General features: G+C 41.5%; 1 protein-coding gene across 2 annotated transcripts; it reads right to left on the reverse strand.

The window, feature by feature from the left end:
• Nucleotides 1-375: 375 nt before the first annotated feature.
• Nucleotides 376-16140, reverse strand: prdm1c (PR domain containing 1c, with ZNF domain). 2 transcript variants are annotated; one of them, XM_084737709.1, is made up of 8 exons: nucleotides 15970-16140; nucleotides 13745-14002; nucleotides 9104-9223; nucleotides 6720-6972; nucleotides 2537-3543; nucleotides 2267-2395; nucleotides 1197-1257; nucleotides 376-1013 (listed from the first exon to the last, which is right to left on the reverse strand). In XM_084737709.1, the coding sequence occupies exons 1-8, from the start codon at nucleotides 15994-15996 to the stop codon at nucleotides 703-705; spliced, it is 2166 nt and encodes a 721-aa protein (XP_084593835.1). In that variant the 5' UTR covers nucleotides 15997-16140; the 3' UTR covers nucleotides 376-702. The 2 variants fall into 2 exon arrangements, with proteins under 2 accessions (XP_084593835.1, XP_084593834.1); XM_084737708.1 differs by having other exon boundaries at nucleotides 376-1257; nucleotides 15970-16137.
• Between the last annotated feature and the right edge of the window lie 7708 nt (nucleotides 16141-23848).

Genomic DNA, 23848 nt, shown 5'->3' on the forward strand with positions numbered 1-23848 from the left:
AAGTGCCACTCAGAAATAATCTAACACCTTTGTTTTTATATATCGGAATAACCTCTCACAATCACTTGATGTGAGATTATTGGCTGTCAGCTGATCAATACTGAAACTAAAATATAGCTGTGTGTACAAAGTTTGTTGTGTTTTTTTCCAGGGTGAAGGCTGACACATATTGACGGTGAGTATTCCAAGACTCATAACAGGATGTTTATCTACATCACCAACTCCCCACATCAGGTCAGAGCTCTACGTTAAACACAAACAAGTGAGGTTTCTTGTGTGTTATCACTTTAACACTAAGCCCACTTACACTACAGTCATGCCTGTACAGTAATTGTCATTATAAGAAGAAACAGTCTCACACAATGAAACCACAGATAAACGCAATATGTTTATGCATAATCACATGTTTAGTTGTTCCATGAAGATGTTCTGGAGATACAAAACAAATGGCAGAAATTTCTATTTTATACATTTTAGATTAATATTAGCAATGGAATAAATTAACAAACATGTACACATTAAATCAGAAAAGTCACTGGCCCCAGGCCATGCTGGTAAAGTCTTGATTCTTCACATGCTACAGCCTCAGAGTATAGGCTAGGCAATCCATGGTTGAGATAAGGCTTTACTTCAAATAGGGCAGTAACAGACAGCTGCTGATCTGACCTGTAAGGATTATATGGCTGGATTAGCAAGGCTGTCTTAGGGCTCTGATATGCAGCCTGACTCCAGCTTTATGCTGGTTGGATGCAGAGGTAGAGGGCTGCCATGATGCAGCTGAATGGCAGAACACTCCTTTGCTTTGTAGATGCTCAGCTCAGTCTCCTCTTTGGCGCCCTCCTGGTGGCCAGAGGTGGGAGTCTCCATCTGCTTTATTAGGTCAAAAACATTCCCCTTGTCCATCTCAGCTTCTGCTGCCATGGCCTCAAGCTGCTCCGCCGCCTCGCTCATGTCAAACCTCTCGATCTCAGAGTTGACTCGATGCAGCTCCTCCGGCGAGTGTCTGCGGGAGGCTGTGGGAGAGAGAGGGCAGAAGCCTTGGAGGTGAACCTGTAGGCTGCAGTAGTGGAGATAGGCACAGGGGCAGCGAGGACACCTGTGGGGTCGTTCTCCGGTGTGGAGGCGTTTGTGGAGTTTGAGGTGGACGAACTGTGTGAAGCGGGCTGGGCAGAGCTTGCACTGATAGGGCCTCTCACCTGAGTGTAGGCGCTGGTGGGTTTTCAAATTGCTTGTGCTGCTGAATCGCTTATGGCACACCTGTGTCGAAACAGAGCCAAGGAGAATATGTTTTTGAATTTTCTGGATTTTTTTTTTTTTGTCTCAGTCACAGTTATTGAACAAACAAGATATAATATGTTAATCGACCCTTTGTTAATACGACCCCTTTTGGAAACTTTGGTCAACATTCTCCTTTCCTGTTTCCTATACTTAGATATGGTGTGTGCTAGGCTCAATTATGTTGAAAAGAAAACCAAATTTTGATGATGGTTAAAAGATGTTGCTGAAAGATCTGTAAAAGCAGCATACAGTCATATTTTACATTAGCGAGATAACTAGCTACCTAACAGTTCGGGTAGATTAGCTGGACAGTTAGATGGCATTTTGCTAAAATTAGCATCAGCTGTTACAGGCAAGCTAACAATTGTTGTAGAAGCTAACTAACAATTGATGTAGAATTGTGGAGAAAAAGCAGAAGTATTTCCTTCACTGTAATCACAAAATATTAAAATGAAATTATCTAAGGAAAAATCTCCTCCTTCTTCTGTTTAACCAGTTAACTACTAATAATAATCACTGTAACTTCACCTGGGAAACACAGGCTCATTTAATCTGATTTAAAGGAGAATTCAACCCTGTGGCAGGCATTAAGAATAACAATATAGAAATAGCTGATCTTATTGAGGTTGGTATTGTTTGCTTATGTAGGACATATGGAGGCATCAGTATTAAAGTGAGAGTTCATAAGCAGTTAAAAACTCCTTGTAGTAGCTATAAGTTAACGTTAGCAAAACACTAGGTAACTTGCCAGCAAATCTACATAAATTGTTAACTAACTCAATTGTCAATTAGTTAGATCTAGAAGTCCTGGTAGACACATTTTGGTACCTGTTGACGGAGTCAGGATAGCTGTCTCCTGTTTCTGATATATATGGTAAGCTAAGCTGCCTGACTGCTGGGCCCAACTGCATATTTACCATACAGACATAAAAGTGATATAAATATCTCCCCAAATGGCAAACTATTTCTTTAACTGCTGTATCCATACCTTGCATTCATGAGGCTTCTCCCCTGTGTGAACAAGGTAGTGTTTCTGCAGGTGGGCCAGCTGAGTGAAGTTCTTATTACAGGTCTGACACCTGAAGGGACGTTCTCCGCTGTGCACTCGCAGATGGACCTGAGGACGGCATGTCAGACATGATTATCTACATTTACCTACTCTGTCAAACTCAAGAAACTAAAGAGTGGATGGTTAATTCTGATATTCTTTGACCACTTCTTTCCTCACCCTGCTTTGCTATGATGAAAAGGGACTAACCTTGAGATTGGACAGCTGCCCAAACACCTTTCCACAGACGTTGCAGTCATACCGGATCTTTCCATTGTGCCTGGTGAGAGGGTAAGACAGAGTCTTGTAGCCGATAATCTGCTCACCCCGTTTGGTCTTCCTGAGGTCCACGGCATCCTCAGTATTGCTCTGAGTGGCAGCCGTGGGTTTGGAGGGGAGGTGGTCTGAAAAGGCGGCCATGCCCACTGGTGGCGAGCATCCTCCAGGTGCAAGAGAGGGCACAGCTCTTCGGAGTGAGGTGACCATGGGTGAGGCACTGGATGTAGCAGGTATACTGAGGTCTGCGTTGACGGTTGGAGAGTGTTTGAAATCTCTGAGGTCATCCGAGGCCATCCTGAGGTAGTTTGTCCGTTTGGATATGAGGTCCTTGTTGTCTTTGAGCTCACTAGCTGCAGAACGAATGAGGTCTTGTTTGGTGTTGTTGGATAGTGCAAGTGACAAGTCTTTGTGTCCGTTGGCCAGAGGGTGAAGGAAGTGCGTGTAGCCGTCAAAAGGCAGTAAATGAGATGAGAGTGTTAAGTGAGGCTTCAGTCGATCGCTGTAGAATGGGTATGAATGAGGTAGAATGCTGTTCAGGCCCAGTGAGTAGTGAGGCAGTAGATAGGGACCGTGCCTCAGAGCAGGATGAACTCGATCAGGCAAAGAAGGCTCTTGGTAAGGTTTGGCTAGAACAGGGCCTTGACTGTGCTGAAGGGTGAAGTGCAAACTGGAGGGGACAGGACTACTTAGAGCTGGCCTTTTGGCAGCTGGAGGGCTACATGATGGCAGACTTGAATATCTATGGCCATGGATAGATTCTGAGTGGGGCTGGATTGGGTAGACAACACGGGGACAAAGGGGAAAAACCGCTGAGATGTGGGTCTGACTATCCAGATGTCTGGGGCAGGTTGTCAGGGATCTGGAAGGCTCGTCTCTAAGGATTTCAGAAACGCTGTGTCCTCGTCTTGCTGTTGTCTTCTCCTGAACTTTGCTCTGTTCTGTGGGAGGAATAAAAAAATAGAGAAGTTACATCAGAAATGGGTGAAATCATTTTTAGACTTACAGTAAATATAAACAGTTTATCAGTTGTGTGACACATACACCCATGATATCGGGGGTGGGGTGTATGAAGTACTTATCCATAGCCAGTGTATTACCCACAATACATGTCAGTTAGCACGCCCACAGTTTGGAGAAACAGCAAGGGGCACCAGCACAAAAGCTGAGCAATGAACTGTTGTGGCCAAGGTCAGCAGCAAAATGGACTTCAGCCACCTTAAAACGATCCACGTGGGGTTTGATATTGATTTTTTTTTTCTGTCCACAACTGTCCTGAATTTTTTTCTTAACCGTTCATTAGAACAAGAATGATCACCACAATCAGCTTCACATGGGAAAACTGTTCAGGCCTGAGGCACAACGTGCTTAAAGTGCCGTCACATGGGTCTTACTCTATGATTGGTTTTGAGTGTGCAAGTGTGCACAGAATGTTTATGTGTTTTGGATGGGTCTACATGAAAAAAATCAGTATCAGTTAAGTGATAATGTGAAAATAACAACAAAAATCTAATAGACTGACGCAGTGGCAGACCAGCAACTCCTGTGTTTTGCAAGATAAAATTACTGATTTTGCCTATGGAGTTTGGTTGGTTTGGAAAGAGTGATATTTGGCTCATAGGATGGTGGTTAACCATCCGAAAAAGCTGTCTGATGGCAACGTAAAGCAGTAAAAATATTCTAAATATTGTGTACACTTAAACTGAGAATTTTTTTAGGTGGACCTTTTTTAAGTGGCTTAAATATCTTTTGTTGCTGACTCTGTCCACAGCAATACATTGGTTGGCTTCCCAGCCTCCACCCCTCTCTGCTTCTCTTAACCAGGGGTGTGCCGAGTGACATCTGCTGTAGGTGATACACTGACTATCTGAGACTAAGTATCTCATACAACTCCACTTTAACAAAGTCAACCTAATTTTGAAATAATGTGATCATGTGCATCTTTATTTTCAGTGCAGCCGGTTGCTTCATGCTTTAAAGATTATAAGATCTGTGGTCTGTCTCCCAGACTTGCCCTCGCTCTCTATGAAAGTGGACACCACATGTGAAACAATGGGCGTCTGATCAGGATACAGATAGCGCGGAGTTAGTGGGTACAGTATGACCAGTTATAAGTATTTTTTCACCACATGCAGGACAATATACACAGGATTACAAACTGCTTTTTATCTGAAAGTAAAGTTAAATCCTAAAACATGCTTGATGGAGCGGAAAATATACCTGTGGCAACACATCAACATTTATTTTCCACTGAATTCTACGCACATTTGCAAAATCTGCACCCAATCTGGATTTAATCTGAGCAAATCCTTCAACTTTATGCCCAGGAAGTCACGAGGAGAGATTCTGCTTAACTGACTTACTCCAGAGTAAGACAAAGGACACAAGATGACAAACAGAGGGAAACGAAATACAGAAGTATGCATGTACATTTCACCTACTCTTAGACACAATCAACATCAACCCACTCAAACACAGAGCAACCCTTATCTACCCTGAGTTACCCTGCCCCCCTCTCTTGAGGGGCCAGCTCTCAGCAAACAAACAGCCGACACTCAGTGAGATATCAATCTGTCAGCGGGTCGCCTTGTCAGGAAGTTCAAGTAGTCACTGGAGCGCTTCCTACCTCTCTTCCTCCTTAAGAGCCAAATAAATAAGAGGAGTCATGCCAGAATGCTGTCAGCACCTCAGGCAGCCTCTTCTGTGTGAGCATGTGTGAGAGCATGTGTGTAAATGAGTATTTTGGTGTGTGCACGCGGTCTCTCTGTTAGCATGTGCACTCTTTGTTTGTGAATGAAAGCCGAATGCTTTGTGTGTCAAAGAGAGAGAGAGCTGCCAGCTGTGTTTCTATGTGGAGTAAAAAAAAAAAAGGGAAACTGAAACATTGCCTAAAGTCCTGAAATTGGTCTCATCTTACTTGGCTTTACCTGAAGACAGACCCTCTCTACTTTCAGGTTTCTACTATCCTCCTTTGTGTCCTGCTTTAACAAAAGGGCCGTGGGTGTGACTGAGTAACTTCTTAAACACCCACACAAAGAGTGCGTCAGTCGGCCGACACTTTGATTTGGAACCTCACTCCACAATGACAGTACACAACAGATATGTCTCAAAGCGTGGGCACGAGATGAGTTCCATGCACCAGACGCCTTTGACTAATCAGTAGTTTTTAGCCTGCATAGCAAGAGTTGCTACTTTACCGTTGCCTCAATCGGTTGGTTAGTTTGTCTTATTGTGTGACGTCGATGCTTTAAAGGGTTAATTCAGATTAACCAAAGTCACTCAATAACACAAACAAACTAGCTGATAGAGGTAGAGGTGGGTTTCCTGTCAGAAAACCCTGTTGGACCACAAAGTAAAGTGGTGAAAATATTCTAAATGTAGCGTACATTTAAACTGATATTGATATTTTTAATGTGGTTAAAATATGTTCTATGGTGTACTGGTTCCACCCAGAACCCTTTCTGGAAGAAGAGTTTCATCTAGAGCCAGCCTAGGGGGTTATAGTGAGAACCCTTTTGCATTCCATGGGTTTCATCAGAAACCCACCAAGGGAGTTCTTGCAAGAACCCTTTCTAGTTTCATCTAGAACTCACCCAGGGGTTTCTATAAAGAACCCTTTTGTATTCCAAGGGTGTCATGTAGAACCTGTCCAGGGGATCTCATTTTTTTTTATAAGGGTTTCAGCCATTACCTTCTTGTCTTCTGATGGTTTTACATAGAACCATGTTGTATTCTATGGATTACTTAAAAACACAAGAAAACCCATGGTTTCAAGAATCCATGAAGAACTCTTTCTTCCAAAAAGGGTTCTTTAATGGAACTCTCAGCGTCACAAAGAACCCTTAATGCACCCTTTTTTCAAAAAAGGGTTTTTCAGAAGCAGATGGTTCTGGGTGGGTCCTGGGAGGTTCCCAGCTCATTTGAAAGAACCATTTTGGATCCCTTATTTCTCCCAAACTGGGGGCATGGCGACTGCCATTTACTGTAGGTAATCCACTCATTATATGCCTCATACAACCCCACTTCAAAATATCCGCACTATCCTTTTAAAGGTGTCCAGAAACACTCAGACCTTGCACAAATCCTAAATGGACACTAATACTACTCACACACTTACCACTCTTGTCCATAGCCAGCAGACCCAGTGGAGGGTAGTTACAGCGCTGGGCGAATTCAGGGCAGTACCACACCAGGAGCTCCTGGCCTGGCTGAAGAGGTTTGATGGTGTAAAAGAAGATGTCCAAACCATTCTGGCACGCCACCAGGTTCTGCTCCTCCATAGCACAGGCTGGATTGACGTAACGCATCCAGTTGCTTTGCTCCTCATTCAAACCATCCAGGATGTGGTGTAAATGGCCCTCCAAGAAGATCTACAGTGTGAGAGACCAAGACGAGACATTATTCAGTTGATGACGAATCAACATCGTAACATGCGCTGAATCTGAAACCATGATATCACACAAGTTTCCTGATGTCTTTATGGTAAATACTGTCTATTCTTTCAGCTGTGAGCAGGCCTGCCAACTGTTTGCGGCTCACAAGTCATCTAGGGTTACGAAACACTGAGCAAGAATTCACTGTATGACTGGATTGTAGTATTGGGTATATACGATCTCGCCCACTAACACTCTCACCTATCACCTTTACGGGGGAATCGTTGCTGCATCTGCTGACATTTAATAAAACTATTTAAAGTGACAGTTAGGGCTTTTTGAAGTGGGGTGTGAGGTACTTGCCAGTTCGTGTATGAAGCCTGTCAAAAGTATTGATACTTAATAGCTTTTCAATGCCACACTGTTCAAAACATTACAATATTAACAGTCGATAGTATCGAAAGTACCGAAGTGCTCATTCAAGACCTCATTTAAGACTGTGACCTTTTCTGTAGAAGCAGTGTGTACTTTTTTGTTGTGGTTTTGAAAGAGTTATTAAGTATCATTTCTTTTTTACTAGTAACGTATTGAAGTTGTGGTACCATGACAAACCTACAATGTGTTGTAGAGTCAGCACTAAAAAGGTATTTTAGCCTATATTTATAATAGTTTCACCACTTTACCTTGCTGCCAGAAACCGCCATTATGTAAAACATATATTGCTCTCTCCAAAGCCACCACATTCCACTGACAAAAACAGTATTTTTTTTCTTACAGAACACAGAAGTTGCAGGTTTACTGCTGCTTGGATCTGCTGGATCTGTTTGTTAGTTTTGGTTTTTGTGTGACTTTTGTCAATCTAAACAAACCCATTAAATCACCAAAGTCACACAATAATACAAACAAACAAACTGATCGATGCAGCTGTAGACCAGCAAAGTCCCATGTTCTGTGAGGTAAAATTACTGATTTCGCCTACGGAGTTTGGTTGGTTTGAAGAGAGCGATATCTGGCTTGTATAACAGCAGTCTCCTGTCAGAAAAGACTGTCTGATGGGAAGGTAAAGCTGTGAAAATATTCTAAATATAGTGTACACCTTTTTTTTAAGCAAATAAATTTTGCTGTCAACTCTGTCCACAGCAGTATATTATTTAGCTTGCTACACCTCTCACTGCTCCTACAAAAATCTAAAACTTTATGTTTATTTTATTTAAGAAGGGACACTGCACATTAATTGACATGATCACTTAAATCATGTAAATGCCAGATTTAGCCATACAGGCTAATTTTCATCTGCAGTCCCTGGCAGGTTGATGATATGTATATATATATATATATATATATATATATGTATATATATATATATATATATATATATATATATAAGCACAGAGCAAGTACATAACCATTGACAAAAGCACGTGACAAAGAGATAGTTGGGATTTTCCCCTTAAATTCAGCTTATTTAAACAGTCATTTCACCCTGTCTTTAGGTCTGTAAATCTGTATGCTGTCTGCTCTTTGAAGCTGTGCACTCACTTGACTCATGGCTGTAATGTTAACAGATTGTCTGTGTTATGGCTGTAGCAAGTTTTGGTTGGTGTTGCATGATTTCAAGGTTGCTGACTCTACATTGTAAAATGACACGGGCGCTTGTGTGTAATGGAAGATATCCTGATGCTGCTCATTTGTAACACAACGGTTCTCAGGCTCAAAGCCACTTCCTTGCTTAGTCAGTGTGAGAGTTTGTGAGTCTGGAGCAGCGAGGACATGTCTATGGCGTACTTACTGGCAGTGATACCACTGCCGAGAGAAGCGGGGAGAGAGGAGAACCGCTGCGTCACTGAAACCAAACAGCTGTGTGTGTGACCTCAGACATGCAGGGAACAGTGCATGCACATGTAAACCCATCTGATCATAGCGGCTTTTAAAGATACCCCATTGCTGGCAAGGCAGAGTCATACTTTCACAGGATGTCAGACTTTGACCACAGCTGCACAACTCGTGCCACACTACAGCCACAGCAGCGTCTCCAGATGGAGATACAGGATGTGAATGCTTTAAGAACAGATGAATTTCACATGCAAGTACACAAATCCAGACACTCACATGTAACAGATTCACTCACCCTCCAGAAGTACTTCCTGTCAGCGTCTTTCGGCAGCGTCTCATTGGTGTAGCTCTCCCCCACCAGAGGGCCAAAACGTGTTCCCTTAGGAATCAGCTCCTTACTGGTCACCCCAAGCACCTGTTCAGCAAGAAGGAGGACATTAAAATCGTCAAACAGCAGAGTCCGCTCTCAAATTGGAGGCCTGAGCCAGCAGCCGGATGCACTCAGAGTTGGAAAACATAATTAGAGGGATGAGATTCTTGGGAATACAGCAGCCCTTCTTATCTGGCTCTCCACCCCCGGCTTGTTTCTTGGTGATTAACCAAAAAGGATCAGGTCAGTTCACTGGAAAATTGTCCCTTGAGAATCTCCAGAAAAAAGGAAATAAGCAACCAAGCAATGATAAGTTATTATTAGGGTAGACTGGGGACAGTTGCAACAAGAAACATGCTAGAGTGATGATACTCATATTGCACATGCTCAGTTAGACCCTCTGCCCACCAGGAAGTCAGCAGACACATTCAACAACTGCTGCTGCATTTATTTAAAAATTTGTTTTGGTGGAATTAAAGCAATTTAATTTTGGGGAGCTGTATTTTTAGCACACTGTCCTGACCTTTTGTGAGAATTAATCAACACTTACTTAGTTTGAATCATTGTTTTGTTGACTTATGAGTGAAATGGTTAGCATGAGTCTAGGTCAGTGTATCTAGCTAGCACATGATGTTGTGTCATGACTGTCAGAGTGGGGGCGGTTGCAGTACGTTGTCCTCCAAGCCACATTTTAACAGACCATACAACAGTCTTTTTCAACACACACTAATCTTTGTGGAGCACATAAAACAATAGTTCACCAAATTACAAATATACATTTTAAATAACAATTTGCATTGTGCATCTGTGATAATGCACTGACTCACAGTACACTCGTAGAAATAAAGCTTCCAAAATGTCTCTTTCTGAAGGACTGAGGTTTTACCCAGAACCATTTGCTTCTGTAGAACCTACTTTTGAAGAAAAATTTTATCATGGGTTCTTTTTAAGACTAGTGTTCCATTAAGGACCCTTACCATCCAAAGAACCCTTTTTGGAAGAAAGCTCTTGAGGATGAAAAAAAAAAAAAAATGCTGCTCATCTATGTAATACAATATAGTTCTTCACAGAGCCCTCGGAAAACAAGAGGGTTATAGGTGAAACCCTTAAATATAAAAACCCTTAAAAATGGTTGTGTTCCTGATAAAACCCTTGGAATATCAAATGGTTCTCAATAGAACCATCTGAGTAGGTGCTAAATGAAACTTTTGGAATACAAAATGGTCTTCAGTAGAACACTCTGGGTGGGTGCTAGGTGAAAGTGTCCTAGGGTCTTTGTTAGCACTTTTAGGAGGAAGGGTTCTGGATAGAAGAGGGTTCTGTGTGGAACCATTACACCATAGAAGGGTTCTCTGTAGAACTGCTGTAGGGGGTTGCAAGTGGAAACTTTCACAGATGTTCTTGGTATAACTCCTTATCTTAGGTACTAGGCAGGACCCTCTGAAAGGATTCCAAGTAAAACCTTTATGAGAGGTTCTATCAAGAACAAACAAGGTTCTCTAATAAGCACCTTTATTTCTAAGAGTGAGTATTACTGAATAAATAAATAATCTATAGTATTGCTGTAAAACAATGCATATTTTCAGAACACTATGCTTATTAAGTCAAAAAGCAAATGTTGATAATTGAAATGAATCTATTTTTAATATGTTACAACCATCCTCTGATTGTGCTACAACTGTTCTCAGGGTTAGGATCAGTTACAACATCCGACTTCTTCCTTTCAAATAAAGATTGCAAACGGTGTATCATATGTAATTGTCTTTAAACCGTATGGGTAATTAGCAGATAGATGTAAGTTTAACATAACAAGATTTGGTCAGTCTAGTCCAAATAGTGACTGAGAAAAAAAAATGCAAAAAGCGTTATAACCGTCCCCAGTCTCCCCCTCTGTTTATGCTGGCTGTCATGACACATCTTCCACAGAGAAAATGAGAACTTTGTTCGACTGTGACAGAATGTCTTCATCCCTTCACATGCTGAATATTTCATAAGTCAATAGCCCGACTTATCTTTAGTTTCTCCACCATATTAAAATTTCACCACCACTCTTGTTCTGCTACCTGCAGGTGTGAAACTCACCCCTCCGTCTCAAGCCTCCAGGGTGTGGAAGAGAGTATAAGGTGTCACGGGCACACCCCGGCCAGTCAACTGCACCTTGAGCTCCGTGTTCAAATCCCCTAAAGCAATGGTAATGTGCTCTCTCTTTCATCTTGCAGCGACACTGGCATAGTGTATGTAGCTGGATCAACCACGGCATGCTTAGCCATAGAGTTTATCTCCAGTTTATCCAGCTAGTTTTACCCTTTGGCTTTGTCTGACGGCTCCATTTGAGGTGCCCTTGTGTCGCAGATTACTGTAACGTATACTGCTCTTTGGTGTCCTCCAGACTCCAGACAGGCCTTATTAGAAGGTTAAAGTGGTAGTGCAGGTATTTTGCTGCAGACGCCTGGGCTACTTCCTCTGATCTTGCCTGACTACCACCTTTCGTCTACAGAGGCTCAACCCGAATCTTGCATAGGGAGACCTAATGTTTCCTGTCCATGAAAAGTCTACTGCCTTAATCTTTTATCATGTATCCACAACACTACCTGCAGTTTCCTACACCTTCCACCATCCAGTTAAACATAAATTGTTATGAGAAAATATTGCTCTCTTTAAATCAACCAAATTCCATAGGCAGAATCGCCAATTTTAACTCCTTGAATATGTGAGTTGCAGGTGAATCTGCCTTGATGTATTAGTTTATTTGTGTTATTGTGTGAATCCAAACAAGCACTTAAAAACACCAAAGTCACACAGTAACACAAACAAACAAACTAACTGAGGCAGCAGAAGATCAGAAACTCCTGTGTTCTGAGAGGTAAAATGACTGATTTCGCCTATGGAGTTTGGTTGATTAAAAGAGAGCAATATTTGGCTTATATAACAGCAGTTTTCCATTAGAAAAAAGCTGTCTGATGGCAAAGTAAAGTGGTGAAAATATTCTAAATATAGTGTACAGCAAAACTGACATTGATTATTTTTTTTAATGTGGACCTCATTGTTTAGCTTCTATGCTGGTGCTCCTATCTGCATCTCTGAAGTGGGAGTGTGCCGACCACCATCTACTGTAGGTAATACACTGATTACTAATAAGTACCACATGCAAGCCTACATCAAATAATCCAAACAATCCCTTTAAATCACTATTAGTGCCAGCACTATCCAGAGGATTGTTTATAGTGTCGTCCATAAGGTGGGTCCCTGTACTGGTGCTCTGCTTTATGGTGTAATTGTGTGCTGGGACAAAGGGTTGGGAATCTGAGGTAGCTACTAATCATAGAGACCCCAGGCTGTGGGCCGACTGAAAGGGGAGGGGGGGATGCCTTTCTCTTTGCCTCAACACATACAGAGCAGAGAGGAAAGGCTGAAATTAGACAACAACATGTCAAGTACTTCCCGCCTGAGAATGGATGAGTGGATGGAAGGATGTCGGAGTGACGCAAAGAGTTGGCGGTTACACAAAACATAAACAGCTACAGTACATGCTTAGATACCACTTAGATATATTTGTTTTTTGTTGTTTTTTTTTAAACAGGATAGTGACAACTCCTTAAACCTGTACATGGGACAAGTTAACCTTCAGGACTTTCTGCAAATTTCTATCAGAAAGCCAAGAAAGTTTACTGCCACAAAGGGCTTTCTGATAGAAAGTAGTCAGGGGATGTAGTGTAAAGAGTGACTAGTCCACAATGGGGGCAGGTTGTGGTGGATGAGTGGTTTGGGCACAGGACTTCCGCCCCATGTAAAGCTTACTTTTGACTCACTTTCAGAATTAGTTGACCTTTATATACAGCTTGTTTTTTCTTTTATTATTTCCGGTTTTCTATCACAGTTTAGTTGGAAAGGTCATAGTTTGGGTCAAACAGACCCTCAACTATGTCTTAGAAAGATTTTTTTTTTTGCCAGAAAGTGCTTTCTGACAGATTTTTAGACTTGGTTGACATATTACTTACAGATTTTTTTTTTTTTATCATGTCTGGTCTTCTGTTGCAGTTTAGGTAGGTTTGGGCACCAAAACTGCCTGGAAAAGATCATGGTTTGGGTCAAAATGGACCATTAACCACATGCTAGAAAGACTTTCTGCAAGAGTTTTAGATATAGTTGACTCATTATCTATAGTTATAGTTATAGTTGTTTTTTATTATTCCAGCTTTCTATTGCAGTTATTGCAGGTTTTGGCATCAAATCTACTTGGTTATACGAAAAGATCCAGGTTTGGGTCAAAATGCACCATTAACCACCTGTTAGAAAGGCAGAAAGATTTATGCCAGGTTTTTTTTTTCTTATTCTTCAGACTTACTTGACTTATTATCTACAGATTCTTTTTTTATTATTATGTCCAGTTTTCTGACACAGTTTGGTTAGGTTTAGGCACCAAAACTACTCTAGTAAATCATGATCTGGGCTCAAGGGTTGGGATTGGATCAGGGTTAGGGTAAGGATTTATGCCCTTTGTGCCTTAAAATTCCACTTTCCTGGATGATTTGAATAACACACAAAAGGTCTGCTTTGCTGCGTTACCTCTGCAGAGTTGTGGCCATGCTTCAGGGCCAGGTTTCTGGGTAAGGACCTCTCAGCTCGCGTCCTGTTGTTGTTTTCGGACTCTTGCTCCAGAGGTTGATCCTTCACAATGTAAGTGCACTTCTCCTCAAAGTCTGCCTCGCTCCATGATGTCATGTCTACGTCCTGCATCTCTGGCATGGGTGCTGTGATGATCCCTGAGCTCTGCGGTGGCCTCTCTGTGGTTAACATGGCTGTGGTGCACTGAGAGGAGGAGGCCTGCAGAAAAGATGGAGACATAAAGCACTGAGTGACATCAAATTATCGAGCAAAGACACCTTTTTTCCTTTGAACTTTTCTTTTCATGTCACAAATTTAATGGAAAAAACACAGACAATACAAACAACAGCTGAAGCACCAAGGGAAGTCAAGTTTTGAATGGGGCTAAAATTAGACTCCTGAGTGCGAGATGTGACACAGAGGAGGCAGCAGCAAGTTGGGGATGTTGAGGAGGAATCTGACTTTCCCATCGACTGCTACTACCGGACAAACAAACTTCAAAGGGGAGCCTTCGTGCTCGCTGCCCCATTGCCCTCACTGTCCCATACATCCTGTGACTCTCCAAATCACAACCCCTGGGCTATAAGGGAGGTTCCTGTGGACGTCAGCCCCGGAGCAGGACCACTTTCACGAGGAAATCAGCGTTCCCAGTGAATCGACCAGACTTCCTCTGAAACTTGGCTGACAGCCAGGACCGAACTCTCTTTCTCTTTCTTTCTGCCTGTCTGTCTATATCCCTCCCTTCTCAGGAAGATTGTTGTCAGGTAGCTCAGTCCTGACAAAGGCTGAGTGCCCCACACTGATGGGGCGAAATGGTGAAGAGTGAAAGAGAAGAAGAAGACAGACAGGCAGCTTGTGATTAAAAGACAATGCTGACAACTTCCTTTTTCAGACTCATCAGTTTGTCTCAGAGATAGCAGTAGATAAGGTCTGTGGTTAGTAATATTTGGTAGGTTCTCATGTGACTTATGTTTCCTCCTGAGGTGAAACTGAACTCAACTCAAATCTTGCACTGTAAAAATAATTTAACTTACAACATTAGTTTCTAGCCTGCCTTAAATATTTAAGTTGACTGAATTTGAAAAGAAGAGTTGAGGTAATTTTGTAACAATTCGAAACAAATAAACCCTTCTAGTTAAATAAATTTGATATTAATTCAGTTCTACACATTCAATAAGCTTAAGACCAACAATAAACAAAACATACTTTTGATTTCCGTTCACATTTTCAACTTTTTATCATATATGTTTTCTTTAAATGATAAAAAGAAGGGTCTCAGGAGAGTTTTAACTCTCCAACAATGCGTGCTGGGAAGTCTGCTGATATGATAATTGTGTTTCTTTAGAAACTTAATTTAATGAGTTGATTGAACTCTGCAGTACATTCATTCAACTCATCATTTCAAGTCAAAAGACCACAAGTCAGAACAATTCATGTTTATAAGTTCTGAAGTGTTCTGAAAATAAACACTATTGACTTTGAGTTTAACTAACTTGAACAAATAAAGCTTGTATATTTATGTTAAGTTAATGAGAAAAGAGAGCTGATTCCACTAAATTCCTCTATGATTTTTTTACAGTGTAAGACTTAATTGCAATTATAAGCACATGCTGAGCACACGCAATATGAGTATATAACAATTATATATCAACAAATCTTTCATTTCCCATCCCCTTCTGATGATTTTTAAAAAACCTGAGTTACATAATCAGAAAACTCACACTCTAATGTGACATGCATGTATGGAATAGTGGCAAATACTTTGCAATATCAAAAAAATGTCAACTCATTCTCAGGGAACAAGAGGAAAAATGCAAATAAAAGTGCAGAAAGATGAGATTTATGGACGCCAGTTCACCCTATTTTTCTCTGAAGTGTGTCACCACAGCTGACTCGGAATGACTGTCACAAGTGTGACAGCTCACCCCGAAACGGTCAAAGCCTGTGACACAGCATAAAATATACTCTGAAAAGCGCGACATGAGTCAAAGGCACACAGCTGTGGCTTGCAGGACGACATGCAACAGGTTGACTCTCGAAAGCACTCTTCACCCCACTCTGACATTCACGAGACAGTGTCATCATGCAAAAAATGAATCAACAGATAGATAAAAACTCAAATCCCTACTTTAAAAAAAATCAGGATGATTAATTTAAATGTTTTGAAAAAGCTGTTGCACACTTACTGTGAAGCCTTGAGAGGAGCCACACATATGTCAGTGTCTGTGAGCAACCAGTGTCTCTGTGTCTTGTCCTCTGTATCACCCGACCTCAGTATCCTGTGTACCTGTGTGTGACTGACTGCGCAACTGAACACTCGAGTGTGTGTGACTCTTAGTAGGAGGGAGGGAAGGTGTGTGTTTGAGACTTAGAGAAAGAAATACACTCCCTTTCCTCTTGTGCTCGCTCCCTCTCCTCCCCTTTGCCCCATGACTCCTCCTTGGACAGTGTTTGTGTGTGAGTGTGTGTGTGTGTGTGTGTGTCACTCTCTTGCCCCAAGGCGTGAGGCTGTCTCCGGGGGGGGGGTGCACTGGCTGTCACACAGCTATGTCCGGATCAGACAAATACATCTTCATTTTCTGACAGTCTTTAGGCATACCTGTGTTGTGTTCAGAAGTCAAGGACCCAAGACAGAGGAGATGAGGTCATTTTGGTGCTTGTGTTGTGTGAAGCAAGATTTTAAAATGTCAGTTCGGTTCATGTCAAGTCAATAACTTTCAGCTTTTAATATGTCATAGGTCAGTGGTTATGAAATAAGTGACTCTTCAGATTTATTCATTTAAATGATCTTTTTTTATTCTATAAAAAGAGTTGGAGTTCAACAAATAAAATAATAAAATAGTTCACAGATTATGTTCTGACAGTCTATAATTCTTAATAAGTAAGGAATAACTAACGTGTAGATGTGCATTAAATTCTTTGAAGGTACGACAGGGAGGTGAAGAACCACCCGATAAGTTGATTATCCTGTTCATAACATGGTCAATTGCCAACGATATGAAATACAAGCATTCACATTTTTTTCTGGTGAATGTTTTGCACTCAAAAATGAAAGCAAAAGCTTACAGATGTCATGACAAGGAACAATTCTAGTTCTTTTTTACAACCAAGAAGTTAGTCACAATATAAATTACAATGGAGTGAGGGCTGATCTTAACTTTTCTTTCACTCTATTTGTAGAATACAACTATTTCAAAGACTGAGACAAAGCAGAGGAGAGAAAAAAGGAGAAGAAAGAAAACAGAAAAATGGCACAAGGAAAAGTCAGCTATTGGTGTGTTTTCCCTCCCGGTCATTAGTTTACCAAGTTGCTAACAGTTGCCACAGTTGATAATGAGTAAGCTTTGACAGCTTTATTGTTGCTATGGCTACAAGTTGGGTACCGGATGAGTTTCGAACTGTGATTAGATTTCAGAAAAAACTATGTGCACGTTAAGTAAGAGATAATGTACAATGAGCAGACTGTTATAGTGAAATAAATCCTGACATGATGATGCAGGACGCGGAGGGGTCTTGAATCATCCTTAAGTGATTTATTTCACAGTAACATTAACGTATGATTTTATGGCTTTATTTTGCAATAATGACCTGCTCACTGTACATTATACTGCATGTTACATGGTTACGCACCAAAAAAGAAAAATAATTTGACACAAAATATTCATTTTCGAATTATTTTAGTGATTTGACAGTGATTTTATTGCTCCTCCAGAGTCTATGATCAAAACTATGCTGTGTTCAGAATCGAGTATTTAACAAAGCCATGTAATAAACACAGGCCTGCCGGCCAATCAGAAAAGAGTATTCAGTCAGACCATGGTATGATTATATTTAAATCTTCCTCCCACCAGTCAAGCACATGTCACCCATTAATGGTGGAAACTGATCAGTCAGAAATAACTAAAGTGATGTTTGCCTCTAAAGTATCTGTAACTTTTAGTCCCAAGAACTACTTTTCAAGGAACTTTAAGGTTCTCTCATCCTGTTGTGCTTTTGTTTCCATCTAAAAACCTGTGAAGAAGGCGACTGTGCAACAGTGAAGGTCTGGACTTCATCGTCTGTCCATCTGTCATATACTGTCTTCTGTAACACCATGTTGATGTGTCGAAGCACAATGAACAGAAAACAAACTGGTGTGTGCCTGCAGATTTTTATTACTGTAAGTACTCGACCAATCGCCAAGCACTACCCCTGTGAGCAGGGACTTTTGGGGGGGTGGGTATAATAATATTCCTGGAAATTTATTTAGACCCTGGTCCCTTTGGTGGAAACACACTGAGTTCATTGTCCGTGGGGAAAGTTTGAGTGGAAAAGCAGCTCAAATGGAAGTGCAGAAAAAAAAAAATTCCAAGGGACATTTTCTATCTTGTAACGGATCCTTGGCTGAGAAAAAAACTGAGAACTTCTGTCATAGGAGATCTTATTTGCGTACAGGATTAAATGCAGCAGATCATATTGTCACACCATACACCACATAGATATGAAGACAGCTCCTGGAATAACAATTCTTGATCTTGACACATAACCGTGCTTGAAAAAGTGAAATTTAAAGGAAATATGTCTCACCCCTGTCACTTCTTGTGTGTTCTGCAGCTTAATTGGATGCAGAACATCTCAGCAGTTCGTAAAGTGACACTTCTTGAATAAGAAGAAATTCAATATCCAACTGTTCATCACAGCAACAGCTGCACACTGACATATTTCCACTCTATGTATGACTGTCGCCTCTTCAACTCATTGATATGGTTACTTGCTAACGTCAAGCTTCAGAGAGAACAGAAATAAGTGTGAAACCAAAATACCGGATAATTTCTTTTTGTCAGAGTGAGAGTGGTCACTGTGCAATCTTGGAATAATTAATCTACCACAAAATGCGGGCTTTCACCAACTTTTTCTGTCTTTTGTAACTCAACAAACAAAGCGTAAACGACAGAAACAACTTCTGCTTAAAATTAAGGCAGCAACCAACCGTTGTTTTTGTCATTGATTATTTTCAGGATTGTTTTCTCACTTAATTGTTTGGTCGATAAAACATCACAATATCCCAGGACAGGGTTCTCAAACTTTTTCTGACAAGAGCCACCATAATAGATGCACATTAGACCACAGATGCCTAATTTCTTAGTATTTAGAAGAAGTCTTTGTAGTCAATCAATGATCAAACTAGGATCACAATAATTTACAGTCAAAATGACCAACCCTTTTGCTTTCCTTCTTGCTCTAACTTCCAAAAAAAGTCATGAAAGTTCAAATATTCTGTTCCTCCTTTTGCTGAGGACCCCCTACAACCCACTGACCCCTGTTGGTCCCTGGATGCCAGTTCAAAAAACACAAGGTGCACAAGGTGTGTCATTGAGAGCCAACAACCCAAAATATTCAATGTAATTTAAACGGGAAAAACTGACTTTAACTGTGACCACTCCGTGACACTCCTGTGCAATAATCATCCTGTCTCTTGGTATTTTCCTCTGATACTCTTATTCTCTTCCTTCAACAGCTGTTTGGGTCAACTCTTATCCCAATGAACTCATTTGGCATCATTCTTACATTTAGAAAAATGCCTCTAATGATCAGCGACTGAGAAGCGCTGGAGGCTGCGACACGAAACTGTGCTAGAGTGTGTTTTCTGGTGCGCGCAGGACCGTTTTTTGTCCTGTTTTTTTTCCCCCTTTCAGGAGACTTGTGTCCAGCTGTCCTTCTGTCCTGCTCAGTGGGGGTGAGATCCAGAATGTGTTGATTCTCGTGTCATGCTGTAAGTTTATCTGTAGCCCGGCTTTCACCCTGCTCTGCTGTCTCCTTGTTCTTCTCTCCAAAGGCAACATTTGACTTGGCGGGCTGCCAGCCAGCATAAGAATCATCTGAATTTTCGGACTTGTCATCCACGCGTTCGACACGCGACATACTGCGAACAACAGCCCCGCATGCGTGTCTGTTAGCTGTGTTTCCATTCATACATGCGTTGGCCGTACACACCGTTCTCATTCACTTTCTCTACTGCAGGGAAGTTCATACGGCATTGCTATGTGTCAAGTTGATTCTGTTCATTTCTGCGGTGTCTTGTCCTTCTTTTCATACTTCCTGTCCCACTCATCACACCTGACCAAGCTACTAATTACGGCTGCTGACATGAGCCACCATGTAATTTAAAATCCACTTCTCTCTCGCTGTTTCGCTATCTGCCTTCAGTCATCTCAATCATCACCTTCTATTCAGCTCTCCTCTCCTCCACCCCCTCCTCTTCCTCTGTAATTCCTCTCTATCTGAACTGTCTCTTTACTAAATCTATTACTCATACTCATGCTGTGTGAGTAATTCACATTATGACAACACTACTTCTCGTATGAGTCATGTAGGGGGCCTGACTGACTGATTGGACTGGACCTGGGCCTGTATATGTGGCCAGTTGGTAGCTGACTACCTGATATTTGACATGACATTCTTTGGATGACAGGATGATGAGCAGGTTTATGGAAACATGAAAATGACCGCCCGTAAAGAAGTGTAAGGAAATGCGATTTATTTGTTTGTAGGACAAGAAGGACAAGCGCACCAGCTGATAATGGCAGAGACACTGATACTTTATGATGTTTTGAAGGTAACATTTTAGAAAGAAAAAGAAAGGCAGCATGCAATACACCTAGCAGTATCGTGATTCTCCAAATCTTTGATTCAATTTGACTTTCGATTGTAAAGTCATGATTCGTGTCATGATTACATTTTCAAAGCCTTTGATAAAAAGATCCACATCAGGGGTGTCAAACTCATTTTAGTTCATGTGCTAGATATAGCTGCATTTGATCTTAAGTGTTAACCATTGCAAAATGGTTACTGTTTCGTGTTCACTTTCACCTGAACAGGAATCTGCTGATGAAAACATTCATTTTCTTTAGCAGAGATGATGTCCCTCAAACTTTGAATCATCTCACCATCAACAGGTTTCAGTGGAACTACTTTATATCCAAAAAAAAAATAGTCCGTGATCCAGTGATTTTTGTTGATTATCCAGGGTGGTTGGGACAGTATTTATTATATAGAAAAAGATGTGGCTGCTGTTGAATTTTTGAAACATAATTTTTCATAGATGTAAAGCTATAAAGATAATTCCACACACCTTTGTTTCCCAGGGATGAAAGCTGAAATCTCAGAGAGGGATATTTCTAAAATTGGGTAAAAAAAACAAAAAAAAACAAAGCCATCTTGAAATAGTGAGACTATGTTCTTTGTAAGTTGCTTTAACAATTACTTATAAGAAAAGGAACATTTTAATTTTACAGTGGTAGAAGTTAGTCAAAAGTAAATGTCTAGAAACTAGAGTACAGAGAGTTGCTTGTACACAGACCGTGGGTGCCTTTGGGGCCTCCGTAAACGGCGTAGATACCTTAAGCCCTGTAATTTCCATGCTTTAGTCTGTACCTGCCTTGGGTCATTTCTCGCAGCAGGACTGAAGACGACCGCTCCTTCCCTGTCACCTCCCCCGAGGATGAGGACAATGATCTGTGACAGAGATGGCTGCGGCTGAGCCCACTTTATAACCCATTACGGCTGAAATGTTTGACGCGGCCTCCACCTCCGCCTTCGCTAAAGTTTTACGGCCGACTCAAGGAGAAATGTTTCGCATTCTGTCACAACTATCTTGTTGTCGCGGCCCCCCTACTCTCACGCATGTCACCCTCACTTTTTTCCCTGCCATGCTGCGCTGTTATCAGCCTGTCAGCTTCGTCTGCCTCCCCGTCCATTTCATGTTACCCTAAGTGATTTCCTTTACTACATTACCGTGCACTCTATTCAGCTTGTGGTTGAGAAGCACACATGCATCTCTTCTTGTCAGACAGTTCGACTGAGGTCGGATACGCTTTATTCAAAGGACAGGAGCAACACCAACTTAATGAATGAGTTTTGAAGAGAAAAACAGAGATGTAATTTGTCTTTCTCCATCTTCTTTTCTATCCTGTTTTCCATTTCAGGTGCGACTGTGAATGAATGTCAGCACTGCGGCAAAGCCACCACCCACCTAGTCCACCAACCATCTCCACTCAACTGGTGGATGATCTCCTGTTGACAGGCCATGGGTTATTATCATGGTTTCAGGGCTAAGAGGAATGCTACCGCGCTCCAACAACAGATGTCTTTTCAAATCCTGACAAAACCACCCACAGAGATGAGGAGAAAACGCTATCACTGTACTCAGCTGACCCACAGTGCGGATGTCTGTAGCGTGTGAACGATAGATCATGTCCAACACCGACGACAAAGCGAGGGCGCATGTGTGCCTGCACACACCGGGGTTGGTGTTCTCCTGCATGGACAGTATTTCCAGAGAGGGCTAAGAAGGGATTGGATTTCAAGGAAAGTATTTGCATCTAAATTTCCAGCCAGTATATGCCAGCAGATGTAATGTCACTCACTAATTTTTTAATGTTGGTTTTAATTTGAGACCTACTTCTTCAGGTTTTAGAGGTCCTGTGAGTAAGACTTGCAGGGATTTATTGGCAGAATATGACAGAAATTTAATATAATATTCCTAAGTATATTTTCATTAGTGTATAATCACCTGAAATAAGAATACTTTACCTTAGAATGAGCTGTCTATGTTTACAGAGGGTGCGTGTCCTCAGACTCCATGTAACCTTCACACTATGGTGAGGTAGGGCTGCACCCTGAAAGATGAAGTTTCGAAATCACCAGTCATTAGAAATCACCACAAGCCACAAAACTAGCTGTGCTGGAAGAAGAGAAGAGAGATAAAAATGGAGCGTAGGTGACACGCTTTCAGCCATTTCACCAGAGCAGGCTGTGCATCGTCATCTTCAAACTTCAAACTAGATAGAAACAAAATAACACTCACCAAAAACATCTTGGTTCATCTTTCCACTGTTACAATAATCACCAGCTCTGGTTTGGTTTAAATAAACCCTTAATTTTACGGTGTGAAGGAGCACAGAGCGTGCAGGACAGGTGATGCTGGACGGCGGCCGCAGCGCTGCTGAGGAGAGATGCTCCACTGTGCGTTGATTTTATAACTGAACTATAGGAGGATGCAAACTTTAACTTTGTCTGACTGTGTGAAAATCTGATGTCTTGCTGGTAGAACATACTCATGTTTACCTTGTGAGGCAGCTGGATTCACACGATCACGTGAGAATCCATCTTGCCAGGCTTCAAGTTATCCGTTTGTATCCAAAAGTGGTGCAGCCAATCAGCATCCGAGGAGGGACTGCTGGCAGCTACGGGCGTGGTTTTAGGTGTGATGACAGCGAGAAAAACCATTGAAGCAACTCGTATCGAACAAACAATGGCGGCTCTTGAAAAGGTTAGCGTAGATACTGCGATAGCATCAGTTATATCAGAACTGGAGAACATTTCTTCATTGAAAGAACGGCACTGACAGCTCTTCTCCTGACTGGCTTCAGCTGATTGGTTCACCCGTGTTTGACATGATCGACAGATGGTTCATCCAATCATCTCCCAAGTGTTTTGTTTTAAGGTGCCTGCCCTTTTCTAAACAGTTTGTAAGGATGACTTCAAAGATGGTTCTGTGTAACAAACAGGACAAATTGAACAGCCAAATCTGTTTCGACTGAAAAAAATCTTAGTCAGTGCCTTGTTGTGATAATGACTTGTGTGCGCACACTCTGAAAGCAGCAAGGAAAACAGTTATCTAACATAAAACTCATGGGCTGTCCTGTCGTCCTGGAGGAGTCTGAAGTGTGATTGAAACACGTTCCAGTCTGGCAAGTTTGTCATGTGTCGTTTTTGTCTCTCTGATGTTCACAGACTTTGATCTGAATCAACTGGATGAGTAGCAGTTGACTAACCCCGCTGTGGTTGACAGTAATAATGACCATAAATGTTTTTTTTTGGTCCATGTGTGGTCATCATAACTGCTGTGGTAGTCAGTTACAATGACCATAAATGGGGATACAAACATTATTGTTTTTGAATATTCTGTTTGCAGCTGTTCATTCTTCTTATGTAAGCAGTTTGGCTTATTTTAGACATGTTGGAAAAATTGTTTTTTAACATCCTGTGTGTGTTTTTATTCTACGTGTGCTGTGTGAGTCATGA

Source organism: Lutjanus erythropterus, chromosome 15 (assembly GCF_056507025.1).
Source record: "Lutjanus erythropterus isolate fLutEry1 chromosome 15, fLutEry1.hap2, whole genome shotgun sequence".
NCBI lineage: Eukaryota > Metazoa > Chordata > Actinopteri > Lutjaniformes > Lutjanidae > Lutjanus > Lutjanus erythropterus.